This window comes from Abramis brama, assembly GCF_963993115.1.
Source record: "Abramis brama genome assembly, chromosome: 24".
Classification (NCBI taxonomy): Eukaryota; Metazoa; Chordata; class Actinopteri; order Cypriniformes; family Leuciscidae; genus Abramis; species Abramis brama.
This window is the reverse complement of record NC_139986.1, coordinates 2037701-2054953: the sequence shown is the minus strand read 5'-3', so window position 1 is coordinate 2054953 and position 17253 is coordinate 2037701. Positions and strand designations below refer to the sequence as shown.

The window sequence follows — 17253 nt, the reverse complement described above, 5'->3', positions numbered from 1 at the left end:
TATCACAATCGTTGACTAGGATTTTTAAAGCGTTTTTAAGAGATTGCTAGGTTAAATTTCCGTATGTCAGGCAAAAGTCTTTTGAAGTTTTAATTACAAATACCTCCAGCGAGACCAAAAAAAAAAAAGTTCTGAGATATAAATGCGTTTTAATGTAGGATTCAGTTTTATGAAGCCGTCAAACGCGTCAACAGTGATGACGTCGATTTTTATTTTTTATTTTTTTACCTGAGAACGGGATCATACAGAAAACATAATATAACATCACATAATATCAACAACAACAACAATAAAAGAAACAAAAACTAAAAGTAAATAAAACAAAATAAATAACGACGCCGAACTAGTTACCCGGAAGTGAACGCCATTGTCATCATCAGGTGACAGCAGCACATACAGGGTTTGAGCTGCTAGTCTTTTATTTATTATTATTTGTAGTAATTCATGTGTAAAAAGCTTATTTAATACACAATGGCTCAAAAAATCAATGAAGCTCACGAGCACATCGCCAAGGCTGAAAAATAGTAAGTAATGCTTGAATATTTACTATAGTGGTTTTAAATGAACATCACGTCTTATTTCACAGCAAATTGATTATTAAAGTCTCTTTATGCGAATATATCAAATTATACGTGAGACTTTATGATGGAGAAATGTCTTAAATGTCGCAGTTATAGCCATTTTTTTGTGTTTGACTTGCTTAAATCATTTAAGTTAAATGAAGAATGTAAAGAATGTAATGAAAGCTTTTATTCTCAATACAACATTCAGTTTAAAGACGAGCTTTATGAAGTGGAAGCCCGATTATGACAGTGCAGCATCAGAATACTCCAAAGCAGGTGAGATTACACACACACACACACACACACACAAGACCTGCTGATCTCAGGTGTGATGATGAAGATGATGATGATGATGATCTTCCTCTCCAGCTGTTGCCTTCAAAAATGCCAAACAGCTGGACCAGGCGAAAGAGGCGTATCTGCTGGAGGCCGAGGCTCACACCAACCACAGATCGTATCCTTCATGCTGTGTTCTCGCTGATATAGTGAGTTATTAGCTGTCAAACATCATCCGGCAGTGTTTAAATCTGAAAATCACCACTGTCTCCTTCCTTGACTCATTGTTCAGGCTTTTTCACGCTGCCAAGTGAGTACATTCATCATGATCACAGACATCTGCTGTTTTAAATGTGCTCGTTATGAATATTCTGCTTGTTATGAACATGTTTCTGTATGCAGGGCTTTTGAGCAAGCAGGAATGATGCTGAAGGTCAGTGCATTTGCTATTGACTAAACATGTATTCTACTATAATTAAATCAACTAATTTATTTCAAGCCTTCATTTTATATATATATATATATATATATATGTGTATGTGTGTGTGTGTGTGTGTGTGTGTGTGTGTGTGTGTATGAAGAGTTAAGATGCAAAAGCCTCTAAGTGCCATCTGAAATTTTCTTCTAAAATGATCATTTTTATCAAGTTCGTATATTTAAATTCAGTAATTTCACTTAAATGGCCATGAAAATTACCTATTAATTGTCATTAAAGTGAAATTACTGAACTTAAATATACAAACTTGATAATTTAAATATATAATATATATATATATATATATATATATATATATATATATATATATATATATATATATATAAATATATAAATTATACATATTTATGTTGGAGAAATGACTTAAATGCCAGTTATAGCCCTTGTTCATATGTCTCACTTGCTTTAGCCATTGAAGTTAAATGATGAATGTACAGTTAACTGATGATATATTCTCATTAAATTCAGTTTATATATATATATATATAGGGTAAACAGGGCTAAAGGTGCCGCGGGGTAAAAGACACGTTTGGCTTTATTCTCTTTTAAAACACTAGATGACACACACATTCAGCTCAGCACTTTTCTTAACATCCACTTGTGATGATGCGCGTGGAGATTCGTCTGATCCGTGACGCGATCGCCGACAGTCAAAGTTGATTCTGTGCAAATTCGATCTAATATTTCATGTTTTTAAAAATGTTGTAGATTTAAGTAGCAAATGAGAATCGCTAAAATAATTGAAAATGTTTTGAGACAAAGGTCTTGTTAATTTTTTTTCCAGTTTTGTTCAAGCTAATTAAAGCAACAGTTTTTCAATAACGGATGAATATGTAAAAGTATGATATTTGAGGTAAAAGACACAATAATTAACATGATGATAAACAGCAAGATGACTTCTCCATTTGTTGACATCACATGGTTAGATTCAGATGGGAAATATCATATATTAAGTTGAGTGTCCACCTTAGAGATAATCACCATATTTATAACAGAACCAATTTAAAAATGATATTAATCATATATAATAAAATGTCAGAATTATGTGTTACTACTGTAAAGCTATATTAATTTATTATGGGATCTCATTCAGTGCTTTCAGAATCTTTTCAATTTTTAAAATGAACATTTCAATGACAGTATATTTATTAAACAAAAATGAATTATTTTATCTATCACAATAAACAGAAAATAGCACAAACTTTGCTAAAGTGAGTGTTTTGAACAAGTTTACGTTAGACATTATTTTAGCTGCAGTGTCTGTATCAGTGCTGTGTGTCTTTTGCCCGTGTGTCACACATTTATGCGATTTTTAAACAAAACAAACCACTTTAATGATTTATTTTCACACAAAATCTGTAATCATTGATCAAAATCATTTATCTCCATCAATGTTCAATACAAACAAATATTGTTTTTTCTGCAATCATACACTAAAGGAGTGAAGAGCTCATATCTCTTAAGCTGGGCCTTTAGCCCCATTGTACCCTCGAATAAACATTGTTCGGAGTAAATGATACATGACAACTGAAGTGTGTGTGTGTGTGTGTGTGTGTGTGTGTGTGCGCTGTACAGGACATGCAGAGATTACCTGAAGCGATCGAGTTCATCGAGAAGGCCAGCATGATGTACGTGGAGAACGGCACTCCTGACACCGCTGCCATGGCCCTGGACCGAGCGGGGAAGTGTGTGTTCATACTCGCACATCTACACACACGTCTACACACACGTCTACACCAGTGAGGAGTTACTCTGACTCTAAATCTGTCGTTCGCAGGTTGATCGAGCCTCTGGATTTGGCTAAAGCCGTTCACCTGTACCAGCAGGCGGCAGGAGTGTTCGAGGTCAGGCTCACGTAACACCACAGAACACACACTTCCACACACACTTCCTCACACACACCTTCAGACTAACACTGTCTCTCGTCTTCTGTCGTGTGTGTGCTCAGAACGAGGAGCGACTGAGGCAAGCTGTGGAGCTCATAGGCAAAGCATCACGACTTCTGGTTCGACAACAGAAGTAAGATTGCAGTTATTAATGCATTAACTAACATTAACTTACAAACTTACATTTGTTCATCTATGTTCAAGATAAACATGTTCATCTTCATGTTGGTTCACAGTGCATCACTAATATCAACACATACAACTGAAATGTTTTATTAAACTTAAGTTAATAGAAGTTCTTCTCATTATTAGTTCATGATAACTGATGTTCACTCATTGTAAAGTTTGGTGATTATTAGGGATGGGCCAAAAACCCAAAATAAATTATTATCAATTAATTAATCAAACTTATTAATAATCAACACTCAAATTGTAAGCTAAACATTTAAATTGCATATAAGGCAGTTTTTATATAAACGTCTTAATAACAGAATGGTTTCTACTCCAGTTTCTTGGTGAAATATAAACATTTAAAGGTGCAGTGTGTAAGTTTTAACAGCATCTAGTGGTGAGGTTGTGAACTGCACCCAACAGAAGTTACGCTGGCCGACAGGAAGTGATGTCGTCGTCTGAGACAGCAGAGAGTAGCCGGTTCAGCAATAAAGTTTCTTTACAAAGATAAATTAAGAAATTATGTAAGGGATAATGTATAGCGAGGCGGTTGTTACAGCGAATAACAACCCCGACAGGCTGAACGGGACCCCGACGCGAAGCGCTGTTTTTCATGGCAACGGTGTGTTATACTTTGCAGCGGCCTGTTATCAAGAAATAACACCGCATTCTACATTGGAATACAACCAAGCCATGTAATAAGTTTACTTAATTATTCAGTAAAACTATGTTATTGTGAATATTATTGTGACTTGTTCATCATTGTGTCAGTGTTTTATTCGCTTCTTTGCACGAAGAACAACACATTGACGAAACGTGTTTGTCCGCTCAGGACCACCGTAGAAACATGTCGACGTAAGCGGACCCGCGGTGTGTGTAGAGAGAAATGCCTCATTCTAAAGTAATAAAAACATAACGGTTCATTATGTAAGGTCTTTATACACCACTGAAAACACAGTTATGTGTATGATATTGCATTTCTGATCCTCCTAAATATTGCACACTGCACCTTTAAAACAACAATAAACTGTAACATTCTGACAACTCAGTTATGTATATGATATTGCATTTCTGATCCTCCTAAATATTACACACTGCACCTTTAAAACAACAATAAACTGTAACATTCATTAAAAAATGAAAATAATGCTTTTTTAATTTTCAGTGCATCCATAGCAATTATTTTTTAGAGTTTGCTTTGCTATTTTGGATTGTGTAGCATATTATTTTAATGCAGGATTGTGATGCTGATTCCAGGTTTGACGAAGCCGCTGTGTCACTGCAGAAGGAGAAGAACATGTATAAAGAGATAGAGAATTATCCAACCTGTTTCAAGGTGCGTGCGTCTCAGGGCTCATATATATATATATATATATATATATATATACAGTGAGGAAAATAAGTATTTGAACACCCTGCTATTTTGCAAGTTCTCCCACTTGGAAATCAAAGTTGGTTCAAATCAAAGTTCAAAGTTCCCACTTGGTCTGAAATTGTCATCGTAGGTGCATGTCCACTGTGAGAGACATAATCTAAAAAAAAAAATCCAGAAATCACAATATATGATTTTTTAACTATTTATTTGTATGATACAGCTGCAAATAAGTATTTGAACACCTGTCTATCAGCTAGAATTCTGACCCTCAAAGACCTGTTAGTCTGCCTTTAAAATGTCCACCTCCACTCCATTTATTATCCTAAATTAGATGCACCTGTTTGAGGTCGTTAGCTGCATAAAGACACCTGTCCACCCCATACAATCAGTAAGAATCCAACTACTAACATGGCCAAGACCAAAGAGCTGTCCAAAGACACTAGAGACAAAATTGTACACCTCCACAAGGCTGGAAAGGGCTACGGGGAAATTGCCAAGCAGCTTGGTGAAAAAAGGTCCACTGTTGGAGCAATCCTTAGAAAATGGAAGAAGCTAAACATGACTGTCAATCTCCCTCGGACTGGGGCTCCATGCAAGATCTCACCTCGTGGGGTCTCAATGATCCTAAGAAAGGTGAGAAATCAGCCCAGAACTACACGGGAGGAGCTGGTCAATGACCTGAAAAGAGCTGGGACCACCGTTTCCAAGGTTACTGTTGGTAATACACTAAGACGTCATGGTTTGAAATCATGCATGGCACGGAAGGTTCCCCTGCTTAAACCAGCACATGTCAAGGCCCGTCTTAAGTTTGCCAATGACCATTTGGATGATCCAGAGGAGTCATGGGAGAAAGTCATGTGGTCAGATGAGACCAAAATAGAACTTTTTGGTCATAATTCCACTAAACGTGTTTGGAGGAAGAAGAATGATGAGTACCATCCCAAGAACACCATCCCTACTGTGAAGCATGGGGGTGGTAGCATCATGCTTTGGGGGTGTTTTTCTGCACATGAGACAGGGCGACTGCACTGTATTAAGGAGAGGATGACCGGGGCCATGTATTGCGAGATTTTGGGGAACAACCTCCTTCCCTCAGTTAGAGCATTGAAGATGGGTCGAGGCTGGGTCTTCCAACATGACAATGACCCGAAGCACACAGCCAGGATAACCAAGGAGTGGCTCTGTAAGAAGCATATCAAGGTTCTGGCGTGGCCTAGCCAGTCTCCAGACCTAAACCCAATAGAGAATCTTTGGAGGGAGCTCAAACTCCGTGTTTCTCAGCGACAGCCCAGAAACCTGACTGATCTAGAGAAGATCTGTGTGGAGGAGTGGCCAAAATCCCTCCTGCAGTGTGTGCAAACCTGGTGAAAAACTACAGGAAACGTTTGACCTCTGTAATTGCAAACAAAGGCTACTGTACCAAATATTAACATTGATTTTCTCAGGTGTTCAAATACTTATTTGCAGCTGTATCATACAAATAAATAGTTAAAAAATCATACATTGTGATTTCTGGATATTTTTTTTTTAGATTATGTCTCTCACAGTGGACATGCACCTACGATGACAATTTCAGACCCCTCCATGATTTCTAAGTGGGAGAACTTGCAAAATAGCAGGGTGTTCAAATACTTATTTTCCTCACTGTATATTGTATATTATTTTTTTTAAATGTTGTATAAGTTTAATAATTGTATAAGTTTTATGGTTTATGGTAAAACATCCTAGGGGAAACACTGGATGCATTGCAGTGAGTGATTGTGTGTGTGTGTGTGTGTGTGACAGAAAACCATCGCACAGGTGCTGGTGCACCTCCACCGCGCGGACTACGTGGCGGCGGACCGCTGTGTGCGCGAGAGCTACAGTATCCCAGGGTTCAGCGGGAGCGAAGACTGCATCGCCATGGAGCAACTCCTGCAGGGTTACGACGAGCAAGATGAAGATCAGGTGACCCGCGTGTGTACCTCACCCCTGCTCAGATACATGGACAACGACGTGAGTCTCTCACTCGACGTGTGTGTGTGTGTGTGTGTGTGTGTGTGTGTGTGTGTGTGTGTGTGTGTGTGTACTTGTGCAACTATCTCTGTGAGGACCAGTTTGAGTTTTAGACCATTGGAGTGAGGACAGAGAGAGTAAAGTGAGGACATGTTGGCTGGTCCTCAGTCTCTGAGAGCCTTTAAAGGCTGTTTGAGGGTCAAGACTTGGTTTTAGGGATAAGGTTACAATGAGGTTATAACCTTATAAGGGGGCAAAAACTCAATCTTGCCTAGGGCAACCAAAGGGCTAGAGCCGGCCCTGATCATCAGTGTTAAACAGTTGTGCTGCTTCAGATTTTTTTTAGAACCTGTGAAACTTTTTGTAATGATAGTAAAAAAGAAAAGTTTCCAAACTTTTGACCGGTGCTGCAGATAACGTATAAAATAAACCCTTATATGTGTATTTTAGATGTTTTCTTTCCACTAGTCAGAAGGAAGATGGAGAGAAAATCTCAAAATTGACCCGTGCATGAAAACACTGGCGGTGCCTTAATTTAAATGTAGAAACTTTGTTTTAACTTTTAATTGAAAAAAGCACATAAACCACAGATATTATTAATCATATGTCTTGTACCTTATCTGTCTGTCAGAGCAAACCTCCCTCTGGTTAGTTTGTTCAGGGTCAGTGTTTCTAATCTCCTCACTGTCTCTGATTTGTTTGATTCACACTTCCAGGATTGTGGCAGGTATGACATCATCAATAACAAAACATCTGCATATTACAGTAGAGTAGAGAAATGCCTTGTCCAGACACACACACACACACACACACACACACACACACACACACACACTCGTGTTCTTGGCTCTTGACCACTTGCCCCAAGTGTTCATGTAGGCGTAAACACTGCAAGTGTGTGTAGAACTGGAAGATTACTCGATGGGACACACTTATAGCCTTGCAAAAAAATGCAAGTGTTTACAGAGCTTTTATTATATTTTCAATACTTTGCATTTTAAAATAAACTTCTACATGTCTGTTCAGGAGTCGCTAACAGAACACACACATTTTAAATTGTGGTGCTTCTAATTAAGTGATCAAAACAGTTGCAAATGTTGTACAAAACAGGCTTACACACACCATACTCATCTTTGCACCAATAACATGTGCAACACTTTGTTTTTACTACCAAATTATATGCATCTAATTAACTTAAATTACAGTGGAATGTTTTTCTCGACATCTCGTTATTTCGGGGCACGTGAGTTCCTGAACATAATGCATGATGGGATATGCTTATCTCTGAAGCGGTATTGGAGATAATGTGCATTAAGGGCACTGCACTTTCGCATTTTTCTGACATGGGACGGTCTTGCGTCGTGTGCAAGCCAAGTGTGTGTGTGTATTTGGACAAGGCAAGACTCCAGTTTTCCTCCCTTCTGTGTTTTAATTCCCTCTTTTGATGTTAGTCAAGGTCATTTTTGTTTGCTACCGTATCTTTAAAACATGTAAATGACCTCTTTAACATCCTGGTGTGTGTCAGTCATCATCAGGGCAGGCCGAGCCATGCTGAATATTTAGCAGGTGTTGCAGACTCGTATATGTCAGAGCTCATGATTTCACAGTGATATAGCGCTGCAAGATTAATCGCAATTTCCATGTAATCGCACTTAAATCGATTTGGCTTACCGCGATTATGAAATCGCATAGGCTGTGATTATTTGTTATGTGCAGCTTGTCAGTGACGTACGGCTCAGTAAACACTGCATCTGAAAGCACTGAGTTTGAGTCGCTTATAACGTGCATTTGCAACACGCGTCAAACATCTTTCCAGACATGAGAAGCATTTATGAACCTCTTGTCCAACAAAAGACAACATTTAATAACATGCTTTTACTCCAAACTCACTTCATAAGACGCCCTCTGATGTTCAGTTGGATATGTGTGTGTGTGTGTGTGTTAGGGCTGTCACTTTTGAGAAAAATCAAATTTGAACGGGTATCAAATATCAAGCAATGTATTCGAATATATTCGAATATCTACGATGTCGAGAATGCGTAAGTAAACCGTTTTTTGCAAATTTGGCAAACTACCATATCTTTAAAGTGTAAGTTGCAGGTTAAATTTTTCACGAAGATAATGCAATGTGTTTATTAAACATAAAGATAAGAACCGCCCACCATTGTTTTTTTATACCAAAATGCTGATATAATATGAAAAGTTGGCACTTTTAACAGTGGTTTTAACCGCTCCCGCTCCCTTCCACTAGATGGGGCGTGACGTCATAAGAGGAACTCACTAGTAGAGTTACCGTACGCTAGCAGCTATAGATGCCTTACATAACTTCAGAAAAGTTGGTTGTATGTTTTATTTGATAAAAAAAATTATGGATAAAATAACTCAACTGTAAACATACTCGTGTGTGCTGACTTCAAGGGGACCGTGATCCTGCCTGAAATGAGAATAAGCTATTTGCAAAACAAACGGGTTCAGGCACGTCAGATCAGCCGGTCGCAGGTCGAGCTGTTCCACTAAACACCAAAACACGTTCACCTCACGGCAGCACATACTCTCCCCTGCTGATTCAATTGGGTGGCATAGCCCACACAAACACAGTGATGGGGACATAGATCTCTCTTTTTCTTTTCTGACAATAAACATCGCTAATTAAATCGTGAGAAATTGATAACGCGTGGATTGAGGAAGAGTATTACATGACGTTTGAGGCGTCGATGAGACTAGCGATTGATGCCTGTGCAGTGTGTGCATCTCTAACGTTACAGCTCTGATTTGGACTGACTTACTGTAAGTAAATAATGTCTTCAGTCGTTGTCCCTCCTTGCTATTCTACATGACGGCAATATTTTGAAAAGACTTGCTTGTTCCGTTATATTATCCGGGTTAAGTTTGCACCAGGCTAGACTAGCTCTAACGTAGCTAACGTTACTCACCAGGACACCTGGCCAACCCTCCACTAATTCTCCTCACACCAAGCATTAATAACTATTTGAGTGCCATGGCTCCCCTCTTTCACGCCTGACCGGTTAAAAATTGTAGGGCTGTGGTCCATAAAGAATTTGATGGTTTCCCACATCCTCAGTCGTTCTCCAAATAGCCATAATACAGTAAGAATCTAGCAGAGTATGGGTTGCGAGTTCCTCTTGTGACGTCATCACCCAGTAACTGAAAAAACACGCTACCTTCGAAGAAACCCCAATAAATGTTATTTTAACACATTTTAAGACAGAAATAATTAAATATATACATATAGAGCACTTTAATTTACACATTAATTGGCTGTGGTGGATAACGTGCAACTTACACTTTAACGGTTACCGTATTTTCCGGACTATAAGTCGCTCCGGAGTATAAGTCGCATCAGTCAAAAAATGCGTCATGAAGAGGAAAAAAACATATATAAGTTGCACTGGACTATAAGTCGCATTTATTTAGAAATTTATTTCACACAAAAAAAAAACAATGTTACAGACGGGACAGTTCTCCGTTACGGACGTGAGCGCTCTGAAAGCGGCACTGAAAGACTGCTTTAAAACTTTCACAGAGACCTCAAACAGAAAGCACAAAGCCTGTCTTTAAATTTTATTTCATTTTGTATTAATTTTATCTTAATTTTAATCAATGTTTCATCAACCAATTGCCTGGATTTAATAAATAAGTAGTAAATATAGCAGACAATAGATAATCACGACACGGAGGCGCCGGCGCGTGAACTGGAGCTCGTCTCATTAATGAACCGAAACTCAGCGTATAAGGGAGCCTACTTGCCTCACAGACCTGAGACATATATAGAAAGCTTGAAATGTGCATTTCTCTCTGGCGCGTTCACTACTGCGAAGATCGCGAGTCAGCATCGTCAACTTCACCTTTGCAGCCGACACTGACACAGAAAACACTTGTTTATTAGTAAACAATTAAAATGTCTCCTTGCTATATTTGACATATTCATAGTAATTACTTTTGCCGGTTCTTTGTGACAGCTTTTAGGTGCTTTATTGGCAGCGCCACCCTTACATGTTACATGAACGCGTCACCACCATATCAACACCGAAAACATGGAGATTTTTTTCTTTTTGGGGGCATTTTGTTTGTGTTCAGTCTTTCTCAGTTGTCTTTAGGTTAATGTTTCAGTTAACAGTTTTTCAGTTGTTTTCAGTTCATTTTTTCAGGGGTAGGCTACATCTGTACTCTCGCGGCTGTAGACGGTAATGTTTTCTCTTGGTTCATGTCAGTCAGTATGAATTAATTTTGATATATAATCCGGAAAATATGGTACTTTACCATCTACGGTGTAGAACCCAAAATATTTCCAGACATTACTTTTTAGATGAGTTGGGGTAGAATTGTCCGCTCAGGCTGGCCGTTCTGTGCGTTATCTTCCATTTTCAAAACAGGGTTGCTTTTGGCTATTATCCGCTTGATTTGGTCATGGGCCTACGCTTCAATACGTTTAGAGCGCCCGCTACTGGATGAGATGGCAAACAATAAAATAAAAAACAAACGGTCTAATCATAGACTGTAAAAAATGCGCTACACATGGCCCTTTAAAAACCGAATAGTTTATTTATAGTTCGATTACGGATATTTCACATCATGTTCGAATGCATATTCGAATATCGAATAAAAGGTGACAGCCCTAGTGTGTGTGTGTGTGTGTGTGTGTGTGAGAGACACCCTCTGGTGTTCAGATGGAGCATTTACTACCGATCAGCCGCTGCACTGACAAACTGCGCATAAAATAATCGCAGCCTTTGCCAAATCGCGTGCGGTTTCAGTGCGATTAATCGTGCAGCGCTAATAATGATCCACTGATGTTTCTCCACACTGATGTGTGTGTGTGTGTGTGTTCTCACCTGTCCTACAGTACGCCAAGCTGGCCCTCAGCCTGCAGGTGCCCGGAGGAGGGAAGAAGAAGAAACCCGCCGCTAGCGCTAGCGGAAACGCTGGAGCCGCGCAGCCGGAGGAAGACGAGGATGAGTACGCTGGAGGACTGTGTTAAAGACACACTTCTGCTGCCGAGAACGCATGCATGACCGTCTCTCGCTGTTATATCCCTGAACTGGACGTTTTTGTGTTTTAAGATGCTTTCAGAAAAGATACTCAACAACTCCTCACAAGCATGTGTGTTTATTATTCAGGTTTGCCTTTAAAATGAACGTCAGATTTGCGTTTGCCTGAACTCTTTAGCATATAACATTGATTTTAACGCAAGTTTGGGGAGTTTAAAGGCAAACCCACACCTGAGAGAACAGCCTTTACTGTAACGAGTGAATCTGATGTTCAGTATTTCAGACTTACTCAGAACTGCATCTTGGGTAGTGCTGGACTACGGTGGCTCATCGTGTTCAATTATACACTATCATATGAATATTGAATAACAGTGCCTGCCTTACAAAAAAACATGATCTCCATTCCTTCTTTGTATATGAAGCGTCATGAACTGCATGAAATGCCTTAAGATAATCTGAATATACGAAACCGGTTTTGTTTTAGTTGATGTGCTTTGAAATTGCGGGGAACAATTTCTGTTATTAACGAGGACCTAAATTATGTTTACTGTGATTGCATGGTTGCAGAATACCAATGAATAAATAATAATGATTCTGTTTTGCATATTTTAGATGCCTTTTACAGTGAATATTGTAGATTTTACTCGTACACAATGGTGAAAATGCAAGAAAAAAGCACAGGCAAACATGTTTCCAGACTGTGTTTTTATGATCCTGATCCACAATCACACACAGAGCCAGTGAAGCTCGGCTTGCCCTGTTCCTGAGAACGCTTCAGTCCTCCGTTCAAGCCTATACATCGAGCTAGGATAGTCCTGAAGAACCCGAGCACTTCTGGGTCCAGTTTTCTCTGAAGAAAAAGTGCCTAGTGTCTCTCAACCTCCTTTCTTTGTTCAAGTTATCAGTCAGCCTCCAGGACAGTATATTGCACAGCGCGCGATTATCGAGACTCCTAACAGACAGGTGGCGCTAGAGCGCATTAAAACCTCGATCCTGATCCCATTGGTTGTGTGTTTCTGGCAGTTTCTCAAGGTCTATTACACCTGTGGGTCACGTTGTTGTCAGCAACCTCTCGTTTAGACCTCACGTTGTTGTAGGCGAGGTCGTCAGTTTCTCTCAGTCTTCATGACGTCCTCATTTGGTCTTCTCCCTGGTCCACTTGATCATGGTCTCGGGTGAGCGGTAGAGGAAGATGAGTTTGGCGTACAGGTCCTCCTCGAGCTCCAGCTCGCCCGTCTCGCGCACCAGGAAGATGTCGGTGCAGAGTTTGAGGATTCGGTCCACACACGGGAGCTCTTCGAACATGATGGAGTGAGAGATGCCACTGAAGAACTCGCGCACGAACTTCCCGATCACCAGCACCACCGATGCATACAGGCCCATGATCCTGCGGGACACAAGCATTTGCCATTTAACCACCAAACAATCACAGAAAAAGTGCATAACTTCTCACAGTTAACGCATTATTTGCATAATTTGTGACTTTACTGCAAAATAATGTCAAAAAGTGCAGAACTAACAGTTGACGTGTTTGTTTCTTAGCTGTCTAGTCTTAATGTTCAGATTGGACCGATCTACCTTTTTATGCAACTGAGTAAAAGTTATGACCAGAATAAAACTATCTTGTAAGACTAGTCTACTGGATCTGGCTAATGGCGCTCGACTATCTGGGCGTTCCCGAGGCTCTCCCGAGGCTCTCCCGCGACTCACCCGTATCCCGCCAGGAAGCCCAGGCTGGGAGGACTGACTTTATCACTGAAGACGTAGAGCTGCAGTCCGGCCGCGCTCTTCTTCTCCAGCTTCTGCTCGGACCGCATCTGGATCTTCCCTGCGGACGGCTGGTCCACGATCCACCACTCCTGGATGTGTTCGCTGGCGTTACGAGACCTCTCCAAGTCCAGCAGAACGCTCTTATAACCATCACCTGTGCAGAGATCAAACTGGTTACAGGTCCAGAGTCCAGGGTTAGAGATGAACACTCGCCAAACGCGGGTAATGCTGTTAAATCACGAGTTAATTTGGCTTGTCACTTATTATGTTTACTCACTTTGCTGGGGAAGTTTGTGTAAGACAAATCTGCACAGATTTAGTGCAAATACTCGTGAGTCATCATGATATATTAAATACAGGGCATTGCACAGAATCTGCTCATACCTGGCTTACTTGAACACACACGTCACTACACAACAAATAACGGTGCGATTGATCATTTGCAATGAAGCAATAGTGAAGATTATAAAGCATTTGGATAACAGAAAAGACATTGTTCTACATTTTCTGATGTTCTTTGTTTTAAATATGTGAAATAACTTGGATACCCCCAAAATTAAATATGTTAAATGAATGAAATGGACACTAAATGGAATAAATTATTAATATAAAACATTGTACACTAATCTACACTATTTTAATAGTTGCTGTGGGACAATGTGAGATTAACTTAAATATTAAAATATTATCATTAGTGGAACTACAAAACACAATAGATGGTTTAGAGCTTTTAATATTTATTGCACAGACCACAAATGGCCAACCAATAAGTCTAAAAATAAATTATGGCAAAGATAAATAAATAGTAATAACAAATATACATACACATACACTCTTTGTAGTGCAAATTAAAATGATAAAACTCACACACCTTTACAGCCGGTAGACGTACTGTATAGCCGTATACTTGAAGTATTTTCTTCCTCACAAAAGTAAGTTTAACAAAAAGCGCTCTCAATATAACACGGTTTTATTTTTATAACCTACAGAGGACGTCATCATCAGAGGTTATTTAAGCCAAATTCGAGTCATGTTTGCCGCACGCATTCACAACCGGTCAAACAAAGATGTTTTCTGGGAACGTTCCCTGCTGTTATTCTGGAGTTTTATTTTATAACCATATAAACTAATTAAACACTGCAAAAAGCTTTTCTTACTCAGTATTTTTGTCTTGTTTCCAGTCCAAATATCAAACATTTCTTAAATCAAGATGGATTTACTAGATGAGTTATATGACATAAGATATTAAGTCTTGTTTTCTGGGGAATTAATCAAAATTAAGTGAGTTTTTGCTTAAAACAAGTAAAATGATCTGCCAATGGGGTAAGAGAAATAATCTTGTTTCTGTTTGAATTAACATTATTTTTCTGACCCCATTGGCAGATCATTTTGCTTGTTTTAAGCATCAACTCACTTCATTTTGATTAATTCCCCAGAAAACAAGACTTAATATCTTATGTCATTTTACTCATCTAGTAAATATAGTATACAGTGAAACGTTGCATATGATATCAATAGGCTAGAGAGATTATCCTGCTGAAATGTGTCATTTATTTATAAACAAACTATTTTATGCTCGGACACATTCGGTCTCTCTGTCTTTTGTCCAGTCCGGCGCCTCATAAACACACACACACACACACACACACACACACTTTCAGAAAAAACTCTGCAGGTCCTATGGCTGAGAGAGAGCCTCCTCGGATGAAAACCGCTTCAGTGAGCTCAATTATAGTAACGTCGCATTTTATTGACAGTAACGGTAACGGTGTTGTAACAGAGGAAACCGTAATTAGTCTGATTACTCGTTACTGAAAAAAATAACGCTGTTTTTCCCATCACTGTGCATGTCATATAGCTGTGACATAGGTAACTTAAAAATTAAAAGTAGCCAAATTGTCCGGTGAGTGAAAAGTTCATTTCAACCCCTGGTGATGTCACAGGCAACATTAGTGCAGGAAAGGCCTGGACTCCATTACCTGTGTAAAGCTGATCTATGGGTTTGGCGTTGGAGTCACTCGGTGCTCGAATGAAGCAGGGAAACACTTTCTCTATGACCCTGTAAATGAGAAAACACACTGTAAATACTGAAGCACTGCTGTAAGTGTGAAGCTGCTGATGTGGAGTGTGTGCTCACACAGCTTTATTTCTGGTCCCGTTGAGTAAAGCGATCAGCTCTTGTCTCGTGTTCATGTCCAGATATGTGACGTGTTTGTCCACTGCAAACTCAGCCTTCGCTCCCAGACTCAGATTCCTGCAGAAGAGGAGCATCATGGGGTTTATTCACTCGTTAGAGGAGTGCACTAGCAAAAGCATTATTTGGATTACTGTGTTAATACTGTGGAATGCCAGTAATAAATTCATACTTTTATTCATCAAGGACACATTAGATGTATCAAAAGTTACAGTAAAAATGTTACAAAAGATTCTATTTCATTCTATTCATCAAAGAATCCTGAAATATTAAATGTATCAGTTTCCACTAAAATATGAAGTTGTTTTTAACACTGATAATAATCATAAATGTTTCTTGAGCATCAAATCATCATATTAGAGTGATTTCTGAAGGATCATGTGACTCTGAAGACTGGAGTAATGATGCTGAACATTCAGCTTTGATCACAGGAATAAATTACACTTTACTATATATTCACATAGAGAACAGATGATTTACATTAGAATAATATTTCACTGTTTTACTGTATTTTTGATCAAATAAATGCAGCTTTGGTGAGCAGAAGAGACTCACAGACACACTTTTAAACAGAAGTGCATCTTAGGGTTTCTACGCAGTTTGGAAAAGTATGGAATGTGATTTGAGTAATTTCCAGGTGTGGAAAAGTATGGAAAAAAAGACAACAGAACATATTTGTGTTTCAAGACAGTTTTCTAAAATATAAAATGAAGAATTTCTAAAACTAGCTTTTTGTCTTACAAGCAGAGTGAATTCATGGCATAAGTTTAGCAACTGTCGAACATGACGACAAGGCGCACGTTTTCATTGTGCAAAACTGTGTGTCTTTTGAACTTCACTAATCAAATGTGTGTGTGGAACCACCAGCAAACGATCATTAAACCAGACGTGCTGCTGTTCGCTGATCAAACCACATCTGAAGAATCCAGAGGGGAATATGTGCAGATTATAAAGCGCTTTAGGGTCTTCTCATAATGTAAGCTGAAGTTATCACTTTGTTTAAACTATGGAAGCTTGTTTCCGCCACAGAAAAAAAAACAAAAAACATTAACTGCGACTTCTCTCACAATTCGTACTTTTTTTTCTCACAATTGCAAGTTTACATCTCGCAATTCTGTCTTTTTTCCTTTAGAATTGGACTTTATAACTCGCAATTGCATGCTATAAAGTCAGAATTGCAAGAAATAAAGTCGCAATTATTAAATAAAAAGTCGTAATTAGCTTTTAAAATGTTTTATTCTGTGGCAGAAACAAGCGTCTATAGAAAACCAATGAAAAAAAGAGGGGGGGGGGGGGTAATTACAGATGACTACTACCATTCAGGTTAAATATGGTCTGAAAAATCTACAGACAGGTTTGGAAATTTGAGTCTGTGTTTTATGGAAGCTTGTTTCTGCCACAGAATAATAATAAAAAAAGGTAATTGCAACTTTTAATCTCACAATTCTGACTTTTATCTCAGATTTGCGTGAAATAAAGTCAGAATTGTGTGATATAAAGTCAGAATTGTGAGATATA

The 17253-nt window shown here is 38.9% G+C and overlaps 2 protein-coding genes across 3 annotated transcripts in view; one reads left to right on the top strand and one right to left on the bottom strand.

Annotated features, from left to right (window-relative positions):
• The first annotated feature begins 358 nt into the window (after positions 1 to 358).
• napga (N-ethylmaleimide-sensitive factor attachment protein, gamma a) lies at positions 359 to 12377 on the top strand. The gene is made up of 11 exons (XM_084103454.1): positions 359 to 524; positions 772 to 839; positions 933 to 1017; positions 1132 to 1149; positions 1242 to 1272; positions 2911 to 3020; positions 3113 to 3179; positions 3284 to 3354; positions 4650 to 4728; positions 6553 to 6762; positions 11627 to 12377. Exons 1-11 carry the CDS (start codon positions 472 to 474, stop codon positions 11759 to 11761), a joined length of 927 nt encoding a protein of 308 aa, XP_083959580.1. The 5' UTR covers positions 359 to 471; the 3' UTR covers positions 11762 to 12377.
• Positions 12378 to 12464: 87 nt separating this feature from the next.
• The window catches only part of piezo2a (piezo-type mechanosensitive ion channel component 2a), a 197240-nt gene continuing 192451 nt past the window's right edge, over positions 12465 to 17253 (bottom strand). For both annotated transcript variants that reach the window (XM_084103452.1, XM_084103453.1), the window contains exons 50-53: positions 15679 to 15795; positions 15521 to 15600; positions 13482 to 13695; positions 12465 to 13158 (exon numbers count right to left, since the gene is read on the bottom strand). In XM_084103452.1, coding sequence (XP_083959578.1) covers positions 12906 to 13158; positions 13482 to 13695; positions 15521 to 15600; positions 15679 to 15795 — 664 coding nt within the window. In that variant the 3' untranslated portion in view covers positions 12465 to 12905. The remainder of the gene's footprint in view (positions 13159 to 13481; positions 13696 to 15520; positions 15601 to 15678; positions 15796 to 17253) is intronic.

What these genes read in the sequence shown, in the direction of transcription:
- napga (XM_084103454.1), top strand. Translation starts at nt 472, where the DNA reads ATGGCTCAAAAAATCAATGAAGCTCACGAGCACATCGCCAAGGCTGAA. An exon ending in GCCCTGGACCGAGCGGGGAA is followed by an intron (nt 3,021 to 3,112) that starts GTGTGTGTTCAT and finishes TGTCGTTCGCAG; the next exon opens with GTTGATCGAGCCTCTGGATT. An exon ending in ATTATCCAACCTGTTTCAAG is followed by an intron (nt 4,729 to 6,552) that starts GTGCGTGCGTCT and finishes TGTGTGTGACAG; the next exon opens with AAAACCATCGCACAGGTGCT.